Raw genomic sequence first — 15,289 nt, 5'->3', positions numbered from 1 at the left:
AGGCTGCAACGTCGATGATGTCGATGAGCCTAAGCTAATTTGGACAAACAGCAGGAAACAGTAGTGTAGTCTAACCCGAATGCAATGTGATCTGGGCCAACCCTGATTATCCCTGTCAGGAAAAAGGCAGTCAGATGTTTCCTAACTCCCCCTAGACGCACACTGTGGCGACCCGACCCTACATGCGCTCCCCCTCTTCCTCTATGCGCCCCCTCCCTTTTTTTTGGATTATCTAATCAATTTATTTGCTTATATAATCAGGATTTGCTATGTGGGCATCACATTTTACGCACTCTGGTTGGCTTTAACTTACAGGTACAAGCCCCACAAAGGCGGTGAAGCTTATGCACTAACAGCCAGCCAAAACTCGAGGATTCTTTACAAGTAACAACACTACAGCTGCTGTGAATTTCTTCTTCTGGAAGGGCCAATTCACAGCCTTTGTCTCTATAATGTTTATTTTAGCTGTCTCCTGTAGATGTCAGCTACGCCCCTTCTTCCCGTACTGAGAAGATTATCCCCCAGCTCCCAGGCGACCTCGGCCTCTACACAGTCATCCTCCGCCTTACTCCAGTCCAAATATGCCATCATCTCCTCCTTGGTCCACTCTCTCAAACCAGCTGAAGTAGTGCAATACTTTAATCACTTAGTTACGCATGAAGTTTCCGGTATAGGCAACTGGCTGTCATGAGTTTGTTTTCCTGAGCAGGGGCTGGCTGGCATCATAGTCTTAAAAAATCATATTTCAGTGTAATGACTGAAGTCTTCAAGACAATGAATATCCCTTCCTTTCTACATTCCTTTGTGGAAAGATCAGTCATAGGATTGGCCACCGTGAAAGGTACATTGGCAAAATCCCAGAGCATGGAATGCACTAACAGAAATATTTACAGCCAACCATAGTGCAAAAAACCTGATGCCCACATAAGCCTGAATGCCCATGTAGTAATTGCCAAAACAAGGGGGCGCGCATGTAGTCGTCGCCATATGTATTTTAAGGTCTACATAAGCGTACAGTAGTGTGCACCTATCGGGCCCCAAATGCATATAATGCGGCGCTGTCCATGACCCAGAAGATTCTCTACCACAAAAATCAACACCAAAATCAGCACTCAAAGCGAAATGGACACCTTCCCAGAAGACAGCCTCCCTCCCGAGGGCTTTTTCGAGTCACGCGATGCCTTATTTGCGTCAATTAACTCGCATGCAAAGTCTCGAGGCTACGCCTTCACAACACAGAGATCTATCCGCGAGAAAAATGGCTTTTTGAAAGTCTACTACGCGTGCGACCGTAGCCGCCGACCACCTTCTTTGGAAAGATTAAGTGAAAGAAAGAGAAAAACGTGTACGCGTATGACGAATTGCCCCTTTTCAGTCCTCGTTAAAGAGTCTAGCAAAGGCTGGACTCTAAAACACCGTCCTGAAGCACGCTTCGCCGTCCATAACCACGGACCAAGCTTACACCCGTCTGCCCACCCTGTCCACCGGACACTCCCGCCTACACCATACCTAAAAGCCCTCTCGAACGCTGGCCTCACAATACATGAGATACAGGCGATCGTACGGGAGAAAGGCTTCCTAGGTACACGTCAAGACATCTATAACCGTATGGCTGACTTGCGCTAAGACTCTCGCCAAGGCGAAAGCCCAATTCATGCACTTGTGAGCCAACTTGGAAAAAAAGGCTTCTGGAGCCGTGTACAGTACGGGCCAGATGGGCATGTAACAGCTTATTTTTCGCACACCTCGATTCTCTCGCTTACCTCCGAGCATACCCTGAAATCCTTCTCCTCAGCTACACATATAAGACAAACAAATGTAATATGCCACTCCTCGATATGGCTGGCGTTGATGCTATCGCCTTTGCATTTTTAAGCGGCGAGACTGAAGAAGACTATACATGGGCCCTTCAGCAGTTAAAGGAATTATACGAGCAGTGCAATGGAGTCTTTCCGTCAGTTATCTTGACAGATCGGTGCCTTGCCGTCATGGATACAGTTGTGTTCCCGATTATCAATTCCCCAACTGAAGAGATGAACGAAGAACGCCTGAAAGAGTTGGAGAAGAAATACGCCTCAACGAACCTTCAGAAAGTTGGGTATATCAAGGAGAGATGGCTTCTACCGTTCAAGGAGAAGCTTGTTGCTGCATGGGTTGATCAACAGGCACATTTTGGGAATACATATACTTCCCGTGTCGAAGGAATCCATGCGCTTCTTAAATCGTACCTCCGGAGGTCAACATTTGACCAGCATGGAAGGGAATTCGGCTTGCATTAACCAACCAACTTTCTGAGCTAGAATCTAGCCAAGTGAGACAGCAGATTCGTACGCCCCTTGAGCTCGACAAGGCTATATATAGGGCTGTACAAGGCTGGGTCTCATACGAAGCATTGCGAAAGGTCGAAGAGCAGCGACCGCTACATCACGGGCTCCCTTGTGTACATGTACTGGCTGAACGCTAAGGCGAACCTCTTCTTCTCCAAGACTTTCATCCACATTGGCACTTAGTACGTACGTAACGGGGCTCCAATTCACCTTCTAGAGCCTCATCTTATAGAGCCCAAAGCGATGAAGAGCATTCTTCCACTATCAAGTACAAAGCGTGAGCCGAGTGGATTCGAGGTCGTCACAACGACACGGACTAAACGCCCAAGTCAATGTGCAGCATGTGATGGCATTAGCCACATAAGGACCTCTAGATCATGCCCACAACGTTATACAGATATAGTACAGATTGATTAAATTAGTGCTGATTTTGGTGGCGGAGAGTCTTTTTGGTGATGCAGGACAGTAGACGTTAAATATATTCAAATCAAATTGGTGATGCAAGACAGCGCACCGTTAAATGCATTTGTAAATGTTATGCAAGCGATTTTGTCTAATGGCAGCCTTAGTAAGGTAACCCTAGTGCTCAGACCCTGTTCCTTATCATGTCAACTCTAACGATGAACATGAACATTGTCGATAAAAACTACAAATGTCTATACAAGCACTCCTGTTTGCATTGACTTGTTTTCAAATCTCTCCCCCCCCCCCCCCCTACGAAAAGTCTCCAATAGTTCCATCGTGAAAAAAGGACATGGAAGGACAGGATGATATGGACATCACTGTCCCGTCGGATGAGCCGCTCCAACTGTCGACAGACGAGGAAAAGGTTCTAAAACTTTATGATCAATTAGACAGACTCAGGCTGGAGATAGCCATTATCAAGGCCCAGAAAGCCCATTCTCTGTCGAGCTCAAACTCAAACTCAAAACGTAAGAAAGAACGTCTCTAATAGTGTGGTGTTTTTACCTTGTTCTTGTGATGAATTCCGATTGTTAACATAGATGGCCTCCTGGAAACCCGTAGTCAGTGCAGGTACCTCGGTAGAAGAGGTAAGGGAGTGCAAGGAGAAGCTTCTCAAGGCCAAGTCACGATATGCGGTCCAAAAAGAAGTGGTTGATAGCGTCTTGATGATGTATCCTATTTTGAAGGCTGTTCACCAAGGCACGTTTTGCTCGCCAATCGAGCGGTAAGTTTCAAGGCCCTTCCTGACCTTTGTTCAGCATGTAGAGAAGCAATGCTCCTCCTAACAAACACCAAACCAACAGCGACTTGACTCCATACCTAATTGATCGCGATGCTGCGTCTGTTGAAGTGTCGAAAAAGTCGACAGGAATCCAATCAGCCCTGGAAGAAGCAGCCATCGTACAAGGCAGAGTTCTCAAGGCATGGAGCGAGAACGCGAGCTTGGCATCAGACGTTCACAAGCTGGCTCGCGAAATTGGACAGCAAAAGGAGGACCCTTTGAACGTAGCCGATGGTGACAACGAACTTGACCAGCTCAAAACCGATCTCAAGATTAGCCGGCAAAAATGGTTGGTCATGAAGGGCACTGCCAGTGCGGTTGTGGCGGGCAGTGGTATCGATTGGGCACGAGATCCTGAGCTGATGGAAATTGTGTTAGATCCTGAGGATATGGACTTGCACAAATGATCGTGATTGAGGTGAAAATAAAGTTCACCATCATGCGTTGTTAGGGTTGAAACATAACCCTGAAATTTAGTTGTAGCCTCACGAACAAAATATACTGGCATACTACTATATAGTCCACTAAAAAAAAAGAAAAGATCACCTGGCAGCACCCAAGTTTGAAAAAGTAGCCTCTAAAAGTATACATGTTCTAAAAAAGTCACGATAGATTGTAGTGTTGACCCATAAAAAAATGCTCTAGCAATTTTGGGCTGTTAAAGAGAGAGAGAGCTGGCACAGGTGTGAGGGACGTCTGGGGGATAAGAGGAGAGTCTGGAAGCACACAATCAGCCAGAAAACGCGCGACAAAGCAGGTGCTTACACTAAAATGACAGGGCCCCCCTAACGAAACGGGAAGTGAGAAGTTACTTTCCTCCAAAAAGGAAAAAAAAAAAAAAAGAGGTCAAGGGGAAATGCCGGGCTAGAGGGGGACTCCTATTAAATTCAGCAGTACGTACCAATGAAAAACCAGAGAAAGAGGGAAAAGAGGCGTGTACTATAGTGTGCTGCACCGCACAGGCCCGCGTTCAGGGAAGAAGAATGTACGTGTTGTTGCAAAAGGGAAAGAGGATATGCGTAACTAAGGAAGGAAGACGGGAGAAAAAAAGGCAGACCTAGGCCATCAAAGACAAGGGCAAATTTCAGTAGTTGCCGCGCCTACGGTATGATGCGTAGTAGGTATCATGTACACAGTACTGTATACATGGTGAGTACATACATGACTTGCTGAAGCTGGAGTTGTGGAACGAAGGAGTGGTACGTACCTAGTACTTGCCATGGTGTGTACATGAGAAATTTGTCTATCTACATCAGGCTGGTTTCTTTAAGCACAGCAGGAATCACATATGTACTGTACTAAACAAAATTTTGCGTGATGCAAAAGAGCCCCGTGACCAAGACCATGATTACCGTGCGGCGTATTGGCTGCTTTGATTATTTGAGAGAAGATATTCTTTACTCTAAACCATGTACAACACAACATGGGCAATTTCTTTGGATAAATTAGGTACTCGCTGCGGTAGACTTGACGTGGGAAATCAGAATACATGTGGCATTAGAGATTGACATTGGATTATTAAAGTATGATGAAAGCAGCAGGTTTCCAATTCTCATGCTTATCAGACAAGCCTGGGACACGTTTAGTCCTGACCGTGTGAAAAAAAGGAGAATGGTGCAGGTTTCCAGTAGAGCACTACCTAGAGCGGAATCTTCTTGTGGCTTCTTGAAGATATCCATACGGCTTGGCCTTTACACATTTGCCGTTATCTGGAACAAGGGCCAATGCATGCATCAAGTTACTGAAGGAGGGGAGGGGGGGCAGTTAGCAAAGGTCCTTTTACCCAAGCCTGCACTAGTACTACGAGAAGCTGCGTTACAAAGTACTGCTACCAAGTATCAAGGTAGATGGTACATCAGCCCCGAGTACCCACTGCGCGAATTTTGCACATGAGAGTACATTTACGCCCGCTTTAGTCGATGTACCCCCCCTTTTCTAATTAGAGTAGCCTATTATGGGGAGATTTTTGTATGGCCCAAGTAAATGCTGAGCAGACTTTTTGTACTGTGCCGTTGTATGTGTAATATGAATGGGACTTGTACCTACAGTACTTGGATACGAGCAAAAGTCACAAGGTTCCCCAAGATATAAAAGAAAAAGAAAAAAAAAAGACCGACTGGCCGACAAAGGGAAAACCAAAGCAAGGCGTTATAACTAGGGTAAAAGGGAAACGAAGACAGAAATGGACAGAAAGACCCAATATCTGCATTGAGTTCCAGAGCGGCCAAGTATCAGATTGCGAAGTCTCGGCTTCTAAATCCTAATAAAGACAGAGTGCAGCGTTAGTATGTACAGTACATATACGCAGAAGTTACATGTGTACATACATACATCATACATACATACATCTGCTACAGTTTCGGTGCTAATGTAACTTGACCTTTCCAAGAACAAGTCCAGGCCAGTGCCTCGCTGTGTGTGTGTGTGTACGCGTGTGCATTGATGGTTGCATGAGAACGTTTGTGGCAGAGCAAAAGAAAAAGAATTACCACAGCAAGAGAGGCCCCAGCCAGGCATGACATAAAATATGCAGCATAATAGCCAAGGGCCACGATTTCTCTTTCTTCACTGCCTTGCTTGTGCTTTAGTCCCAGACAGCTAACGGCTTTCTCATACGATTCTAGCAGGACTAGGGGGAGTGGAGGGATGTAGGCCATGCAGGAAATAGAAGAACCGGGTAAAGGCAAGACAAAACTAGCCAACAACTGTGTTGCTAATTTGATGCCGCTATGCTAGCCGCCTGAGCCTGCTTGTGTTGCGCCCCCCCTTCGAGTCCCCTTTGGCTAGCTTTTCATGCACTTGGGCGGCTTTTGGCCTTGTCTTGGGTGTTGGATACAAGCAAGCAAATTGGCAAAGATAAAGAGATGCAGATATGCAAGCTGAGCAGGAGAAAAGGGATGTGAAAGAGGGTGTGTGGTGTGTGTGCATTCATTGCAGGCGATTGTAGCTGGATTGGTTTCCTAGGTAATAAGAAAGCACTGACAACATCACACAAGCCGCTTCATTTCGGTGACTGGCTTGCAGGCGAGCTGCAAAATGGAAGACATGTGAGAATGAAAAACACAAGCACTGTGAGGCAAGTGAGCAGTAATATCGTGATAATAAGAGTTATCTTGTTTGGCTTTGTATGGTTGCTAGGGTTTCTACGGGGGTTGGGGCTGTTGCTGTAGTGAGTGCACGAGTAGGGCGAGGAAAATGGGGTTCAACCCTAGTCAAGCTCTGCCTCAATCTCCTCAAGAGTGAAGGGAGGATATAGATGAGCAGACTTGATTGTCAATTCCAGGCGTAAGCAAGCAGAACAAGCAGCAGGGTGTGGGGCCTTGAATTCAGTTGAGCCAATAGCAGGCCATGGGGGGACCTTGTGGCTATCATTATTTACATTCACCCACACACCGAGTGGACAGTACGAATTAGTTGCATCTAGGACTGAAAGAAGAAGGGAAAGAGGAGGAAAAAAAGACAAGATGTGAAGTGGGCCAGACATGTGCTTGCTACCTGCGCTTCCTTGCTTCAAAAAATTCCAAGTTCATGTCGTGTTGGAGAGCAAGTCACAGTGTGGTGTATGTGCTTGCCCCTTTGATTGTCTTTCTGTGCCTCTGGTCTCGCCCTTCATAAACGTAGGGCGAGCAGGAAAGCAATCAGAGGGGAAAGGCGTGCTGCGCTGTTGCTGTTGCTGTTGGACTTGGGCTGTGCGTTGTGGTGCTGCTGGTTGCCCCTCTCCCTTCCCAAAAGAGCACATGCAAAGTCAAGCCATGGAAAGGGAGGGGGGAGGGAGGGATGTAGTGCTCTGGAAGTAGAAAGTAGTAGGTACAAGTTGTAGATATGGTGCATGTACACACTGCAGGTATAGTAGCGCCACGGTACGTATGCTACGGGTAAGTGAGCTTAGTTGCATGTATAGTACATGGCCAACATAGTGCACTGTTTGCCCAGCCCCCAGAGCCAGCCAAAATCAGGAGTGAGGGACCACATTCACATAAACGGCAGGCGGAGCAGGGCAGGCGGGTTAGAGCCCCATAGCCAAGCAGGCATTTCTTAATGTGTGAGAATGTGATAACAGTGTCTGAGAAAGTGGAGCAGCTTTTTGATTGGGGAGAATTGGGGAGAGGCGTGCAAGCAAGAGGAAGGCAAGGGGCAAGGTGCAAGGTGAGGAAAGGAAGAGGAATTGGCCAGTCCCCCTTTTCCAGGTCTATGTCGTTGTTCTTGGGTACTATACCCATTTGCTATAAGGCGTACTTCAAGACGGCCGGACCAGTAGGCAGGCAAGTTCATGGACGAATAGTCCAGGGAGCAATGCGTGCTCTTCTTTTGTTTAGTATTTTGAATGGGCAGTGAGTGCATGGGAGTGCAGTGGAGTGTAGTGGAGTGCAGTGGAGTGCAGTGGAGTGAAGTGTAGTGCAGTGCAGCAGAGGGTGCTGTAGTGACATGCAGCGAGGGTACTGTAGTGCAAGTGCAGTGCAGTGTTAGCTTGGTAAGGCTACAAGGAGACACATATGGGCGAGTGAGTGCAGGCCAGTGGTTAGGTTTAGGCAGTGCTAGCAGATAGCAGACAGAGTGCTAGTGGGCTATGTGCTACTGCTGGGCGTGCACAGTGCGCCGGCGAGTTGGGCTTGCTTCCAGCAGGTATTTTGGGCTGTTCTTGACGGGACTGGGGGTGGGAAGGGGGGAGCAGGTGAGAGGGGAGAGAGAGAAGAACAAGAAAGAGGGAAAGGGAAAAGGGCAAGCACAGACAGACACGGCCAAATTTTTTGAGCCAGAATCACGTACAGTGCGAGCTTCAGCACCGACTGTGAAGTTACTACCGCGACAAACACAGGCTGGGCTGGGGAGGGGAGGGGGGGGGGGCGTGGGCAAGAAGTAACCAGGAAGGAGGAGCGAAAAGAGAAGAGCCAGAGCGAGCCCACTTAATCAGCCGTCCATAGTAAAAAGGCGCCTTCAGCCCTCCCCCATACATTTTTTCCCTCTCTTCTTCACTCATACAATTTTCCCATACAATCTTGCACAGCAAACTGCCAGCCCAAAGGTGAGTTACTTGGCTTTTGCAGAGCCCCCCACCAAAACACAAGTCACTTTTGGCCTGCATTTTCCCTTGGCCGCTTTTTTTTTTTTCCTCTTGCAGAGACCTTCACTTGGGTATCGCAATCCATTCACTGTCGCCTTATTATTCCCATTTATCGCCCACACACATTTTGCGACTTGCGCTTTGCGACCTGCAAATTTCCCACACAACGGCGAAATAGCACCACGCACAACGTCCAAGTCATTGGTCAAAGAAATCAGCGATCGTCAACCACGCACAAAACAGGAGCTTGAAGTGAAAATAATTTTTAATTTTTTAATTTTTACTTCTGCTTGGCTGCTGCAAGTGGCGATTGCGATTCTTGGTCGCTCCCCTTACAATCGCTTTATTTATTCTTGGCTCTCGAGCTCGTCGCGCCAGCAACACAGGGCTAACATGCGCTATAGAATCTCTGCCGAATTTCTCTGAAATCTTTCGCGCATCGCTTTTTGAATCATTTTTCTCTCATTTTTACGGTATGTTAAAGTCCTCGTCTTCTTTCTGTCAGAATCGAGTCAACAGGCCAAATCCGGCCCTCCGGCTCGGCACATGTCAAGCTCTTTTGCGTGCATTCGCCTGTCCCACTGAGTCTTGCAAGCCTGGGTTGGTGTCTGTCAGTGCGCGCGCAAAAGCTCCGTCTGTCTTCTGCTTCTTGCCAGGGGTGTGTTAGTCGCGTGTTTCCACTTACACCACGCGCTCAACTGCAACACCCCAGTCTTGATGGCAGAGTCAAGGCCGGCCCCAGACGCCTGTCTGGCTCGACTCTATCATTTGTGCATCAAATATCGCTATGAAGGAAACTCCCACATAACTAATGCCTGCGCGCTCAATATAGACCAACCCTTTTACACTTTTCAAAATGCCCAAGGCCTCCACTGCTAAGCGCGGAACCAAGGTCGAGAAGACCCGCAGAAAGAAGGACCCCAACGCCCCCAAGCGTGGTCTCTCTGCCTACATGTTCTTTGCCAATGAGCAGCGCGACAACGTGCGCGAGGAGAACCCCGGTATCAGCTTCGGCCAGGTTGGCAAGCTTCTGGGTGAGCGCTGGAAGGCCCTTAACGAGAAGCAGCGCACTCCCTACGAGTCCAAGGCCGCTGCTGACAAGAAGCGCTACGAGGACGAGAAGCAGGCTTACAATGTAAGTGTTCTTGCCTAAGAATAGGCGTCAGAACGCCTTGGAACCAAGTGCGAGACTAACCATTTCTGTCAAAAGGCTGCTGCTGAGGAGGATTCTTCTTAAACATCCCGCGATGGAGGACAAAGCAAAAATTGCAGCCTCAGTAGCGTCTTCTCTCCCGTCATTGTCCATGCATCATATAATGGACTTCTGGCAGAAGCAACATGTGTCGAGCGACCACATCCTAGACAACGCTTGGCACATGGGCAGATGAGAGCAGAGCGGTTGGACCACAACCTCTTACCCATCCCCACACACACTCTATACCCTCGCAATCTCTCTTAACTCACTTTTTACTCACGCTCATTCGGTCACATGGTCATGGGCGGACAGGCAAGGAAGGCTAACCGGAAGGCGGGGTTTTGGGAAATCGGGATTTGTTGCTGCGTTTTGTCTTTTTTTGTTATTCCCGGTCCCTCTTTGCTTGTCCCTCAGACTCTTGGTGTTATCGGGAGGGGTTTGATTGCCATGTGACTGTTTCCTTGTCTCCCTCACACATTTTTTTTTTTTTTTCTTACTCTGTCCCCTTGGGTTTTTCTGCGGCCTTGTTTTTCATGTTTGTCTTTTTCCGGGTTCCTATGATCGCTCTGCGCCTGTACGCCTTCTTCATTTTATCTCGTCCTTGTTTTATTGTTGTACGACTTCATTTCTTACATCTCTCTCATCACATGCTCTCACATACACACTCTCTATGTTCTTTATTCGGGCGGCGGTGGCTTTCAAATGTCGAGGATATATCGACTCCGGGATGGATCGGATGGCCTTTTAGCTTTAGCTGTAATTGAGTATTTCTTCTCTATTGATAGGACTTTGGGAATGTGACTTGACTGTCGTAGGTGTGGCCACGCGACTGTTGGTGTGACTGCGTTTCTGCGAGCTCGCCTTGTAAGTGCCGATCGAAAGTATGGTAAAGCGGCTTGAGTGGTGTCAGGGTGAGGAGTTTTTTGATCGCGATTGGCTTGCCAACAGAGTTATCTGGCTAAACCGACTCTCTTTTAGCGTAGATATCGGCCTGCTGGTCGGCAGAACCCCATGGTGCGTGTGATGTATGCAACAATGGGGGTGGGCTTGGGTTGGAGCGCAAGGCCCAGCCATACGAGGTTTGGGCCAACCAAACTAAGCAAGCCAACAAGGATGAGCAAGCAGGACCGCCGGATTGGACAAGCTCGGATGGCATGGTATGGATGCATGAGATAGACGAATAGATGGAATGAGCCATCTGCCGGCGCCAAATCAAGGCCACGCTGCATCCATGCAAAAGAAAAAAAAACGCAGACTGGCCGACCAAGACGCCACGGGTTTCTGGGGCGCCTAGGGGTGCTAGTCGAGCTGAAGTCAAGCCCAAAGTGCCACTGTAGTAATGGCATGGGATGCGTAGCCCGGGCATGGCGTTAGCGTACATACACAGTACATAGCCCGCCCGCATAGCACATGTGGCTCTGTCATTTCTGCATGGATGCATGGCACTATAAACTGTGCAATAAGTCTGGCTGTCATCGGCGATGATGCGACGGGTGTTCTAGTAGAGCACTGGGGAGCTTCCAGTGTGAAAGAAAGGTCGACCAAAGTTTCATGGAGGATAGTGTGGTTGGTGGGGAAAGGGAAGAGGGAGGGGAGGAGAGAGAGAGGGGGAGAAAGAGAAAGAGATAGAGAGGGAGAGAGGCAGAGAGGAGAAGGAAAAGGAGGAGAGAGAGAAGGAGAAAGAGAAAGAGAAAGAGAAAGAGAAAGAGGAAGGGGGGAAGAGAAAGAGAGAACGAGGAAGAGGGATGGCGGAGAAGAGTGTCCGCTCCGCGGGTCTTCCCGACGTTCAAACGATAGAGATCCCGGACAGCAGTGGAAAAGGGTTGTTTTGGCAGGCTAAGCTGGCGGCTAGCGTTCACCACCACCACCACCACCACCAAGTTGCCATCCTTCTTGCCCAAGTATCCTTACCCGAGGGTTGTCCATCTTGTTGGGAGCTGCGGATAGAGTGAGCAACGGGCTGGCGTTACACAGAAACAGGAGGAAGACATGGCGTCATCATATTGAGTCCTTGTCTCTTTCTTCTAGGCAGCGGTCGCGGCATCGTCTCGCCACTCTATTCCTTGTCTGCTGTTGCTTTGTGGCTGCCTTTTGGCCTGTTTATTTTGTTTGCTATGTTTGCAGGATTACGTGTGTGCGTGCTTACTTGTTTGCCTCTATCTTTCTGTCGCCAAGATGTTTGGCCTGCACAATGCAATGAATGGGGGCTCACTCTAACCCCTCTACCCCCCCAATCTAATACTGGATAGCAGCAACAAAGATTTGCTGCCGCTTGCTAGAAACTCCAACAAAGAGAATGCCTGCTATCTTCCTGCCCCTTCCCGTCTCCGTGTACGGCCAGTTTTGCTGTGGCCTTGTGGTGTCTTCTGCATGACTTGTACTCTGGTTCTTTGTCTCTTCCTTCGTGAGATAGCCAGGCCAGGCGTGTGTGTACGTTAAGGTTGCGGCATTGGAGAGCAAGCGAGCAGTGGCGGTGATGAGGGCCTTGGTCTATCTCACGACTCTTTGTCTTTGTCTTTGTCTATCTGTCCATCTGTCCGTCCCTCTATGTCCTGCGCGATAAGCTGAGCTGCATCTCTATGTATGTATTCTGCGGGTTTACTGTGCATCTGTTGGGCACAAATGCAATCAATCGATATGGGGTGTGATTGCTCGCTCAGCTAGAGAGGAGAAACACAGAAACAGGACTTGGAGCGGGGAAGGGAAAACTAGAGCATTGTGTCTCGGCTCCGGACAGGCTGGCAGGCTTGTTATTATTGTTGGCTTAGCTTATCTGGTATCCTGATCTTGACCTTCTTTCACCCCCCCTCCCATTAACATTACGTCAAAACGGGGTAGAAGGAGAAGAGGAGAAGGAGCGGATACAGAAGTGGGAGAAGCGAAACTAAGAGACACTGCAGCATATCTGCCCGCCTTGTCTCTTGGACTGCTGCTGCTATATTCTCAAACATACGCATACGGGTATCTAGTATTGCTTTGATGACTTGTTGATTGTTGCTGGCGCTAAGGCTGTCCAATAAGATGAAAGGGTTTCTGACTTGTTGTCTCTTTACGGGCTTTCCTCTCTTTTCTTTCTTTTTTCTTTTTTTACCCTTCTGTATACCCTGGTGTCATGGGCTTGTGCATCTGCATTTGCAGTAGAATGCTTTCGGTCACCTCCATTGCCGATCTCTGCTACTAGGCGGCGCCACATTGACGCCACTGCGTTTCCGTCTTGTTGGATGCCGAGGTGAGGCAGCTAGGCAGGAGAGGCAGTAGTGCAGGCAGATGTAGCTGTGGACAGAGAGATCTCTTGTCACCTATTGCTTGGCTGCAGAAAGAGCTATAAGCGAGTATATTGGTGGTGGTGCAACCAGGGGAGGAGGCAGAGAATAAGGACCAGATGAGGCTTTACTGACGTGAACTCTAAGACGACAACTGGGTTAATGGGCAAAGGCATGGGGGGGGGGGGGGGGGGACGAGTGTGAGAGTTTGTGTGCATATATGCGGGATGCAGTATGTGTGCGACGGGCTTGGGTGGCGGTCAAGGCCAAGCGGAAGAAGAGGAACAAGGCAAACACTTGATACTGCTTGCTCTCTGTCCAGTGCTGGTACGAGACAGCAGACAGAAAAGGCGGTTACGGGCAATACCAGAGACGACACTGGCTGGCTGGCTGGCTGCGCGGTGCAGCAAATGGGAAACGGAGAGGAGCACGCGCTAGGAGGAGGAGGAGGAGGAGGAGGAGGAGGAGGGGGGGATACGACAGAAACTGCTGATGCATGTTGAACAGAGAGCACCTTGGTGGTTTTGCCTTTTATTTTCCCCTTCTATTGTCGCTCCCGCGGGCTCTGGTCTGTACAACCATACGGCCTGCGAATAGCTCCCGCGAACGAAGCAGGAATATATGTTTGTTTTGTGTTGTCAGTGGGACATTGTCTTGTCTTGTCCTGTGCTACGTGGCTGTCTCACTGGCGGGGAGAGAGAGAGCAAAGAGATGGAGACGATTTAGCGCGGGGAAAACAGGGAGGGATAGAAGGAGGGGAAGGGCAAGGGGTACCCAAGCAGTCCTATAAGCCTCTCCGCTCTGTTAATCCTGGTCTCACCGGCTGCGATGGTCGAAGGCCAGGAAGCTGGACTGGCCTGGGCTGGGCTGGGCTGGGCTAGCTGGCCCTAAGGATGGACACTTATGTTTTGTGGCACTTAGGGCCTAATGAGACAAGAGGCGTGGCCAGGAAAGAAGAAGAGACATAGAAGAAGGGGCCGTGTGCATTGTAAGAAGAAGAGACGCTGCTTTAGTTTATTTATTTTATTGTTTGAAAACAAGGGAGGAAAGGCACTGTACAGCTGTACCTTTGTAGCATAGCAAACACACAGTGTGTATGACAGTGCGCACACGTAAACACACTGGCACTCGCACCTCATCTACCTGACGTTAATGCAACCCATAAATTTTGTAGCTGTCTTTGCATATTGTCTGCGTTGTCTGCATGCGTGTTTACGAGGGCTAGGATTCGGACTTTTGAGAAGAGTATGTATGTGTCTGGGCCGTTGCGCGTGTGTATTGATATTGATATCTAGGGCCAGATATGCTGTATATACATAAATGCGCACCTACACACACCACACCTATGCACGCCTATGCGTGTATAGGGCACATATACATATCTGTATCGGGAGCCATCTTATGGGGGACTGGCCCCATTGCCCGCCAGCCAGCGAGGAAACCTCAGTAGCGACTGGCAGACGGGGACCCAAGCAAAAAATCTGTTGCTGCTCTGGTTCTAGCTGCATTGGGCCCTTGGATAGTGCCTCCGTTCAGTGATGGGCACGGAGGAGTTCATCGGCCTAGCAGCACATCGTCGTAATAGGAGCGAGGGCATGGCTACTACAGTGAAGGGCACGATAAGGAGGGCTGGGGTGCGTCTTATCGTTATAGACCACAGTGAAAAATGGCCTAATCAACTCGCTTGCCCACCCCCCCCCCCAAAAAAAAAAAGAAGCAGAAACAGGCCAGAATCTAACCCCGCTACAAGAAGCACATGTTGCCCTAAGCATGGCACCACAGTGAGGTAGACAGAGAGCAGCGGGTCTGGAGATCTGTCAGTACCCGTCCCTAAGTGAGCCGTAGCCATAGGAGGCGACTGAGGCACGCAGTACCAAGAGGGAAAGCGGCGGATATAGAAGGCCTAGCCCGGGCCAGCCAAGTGATGCCGCTTGTGGTGACGTCTCCTCTTCTCGCACACTGCTCTTTTGGCTTTCCCATTCTGTTTCTGGCTGCGTACTGCCTCTTTGCCTCGTTGGTCTTCCCTTTAGACCCAACTTCTTGGTTCCACCACCTCTTGTTCATACCGGTAAACGAGCCATCTTCGCAACCCCTACGCCCCTCCCCTCCCCCTCGACTCTGTTTGCCTGCGTCTTGTCTTCCTTTTCCTCTTCATTCCCCTCTCGCTCCTTCTCCCCCCCCTTCTACCTCCACCCC

At 49.1% G+C, this 15,289-nt stretch overlaps 1 protein-coding gene across 1 annotated transcript; it reads left to right on the top strand.

Annotated features, from left to right (window-relative positions):
- Positions 1 to 9,491: 9,491 nt before the first annotated feature.
- Positions 9,492 to 9,872, top strand: HOO65_060606 (Non-histone chromosomal protein 6; the record flags this gene model as incomplete). The annotated part of the gene is made up of 2 exons (XM_071004097.1): positions 9,492 to 9,770; positions 9,819 to 9,872. The coding sequence occupies 2 exons, from the start codon at positions 9,492 to 9,494 to the stop codon at positions 9,870 to 9,872; spliced, it is 333 nt and encodes a 110-aa protein (XP_070857956.1).
- Between the last annotated feature and the right edge of the window lie 5,417 nt (positions 9,873 to 15,289).

Source organism: Ceratocystis lukuohia (genome assembly GCF_044167205.1).
Source record: "Ceratocystis lukuohia strain C4212 chromosome Unknown Supercontig6_pilon, whole genome shotgun sequence".
NCBI classification, from domain to species: domain Eukaryota; kingdom Fungi; phylum Ascomycota; class Sordariomycetes; order Microascales; family Ceratocystidaceae; genus Ceratocystis; species Ceratocystis lukuohia.
The sequence above is the reverse complement of the archived record's forward strand: the minus strand, read 5'-3'. Positions and strand labels throughout refer to the sequence as shown.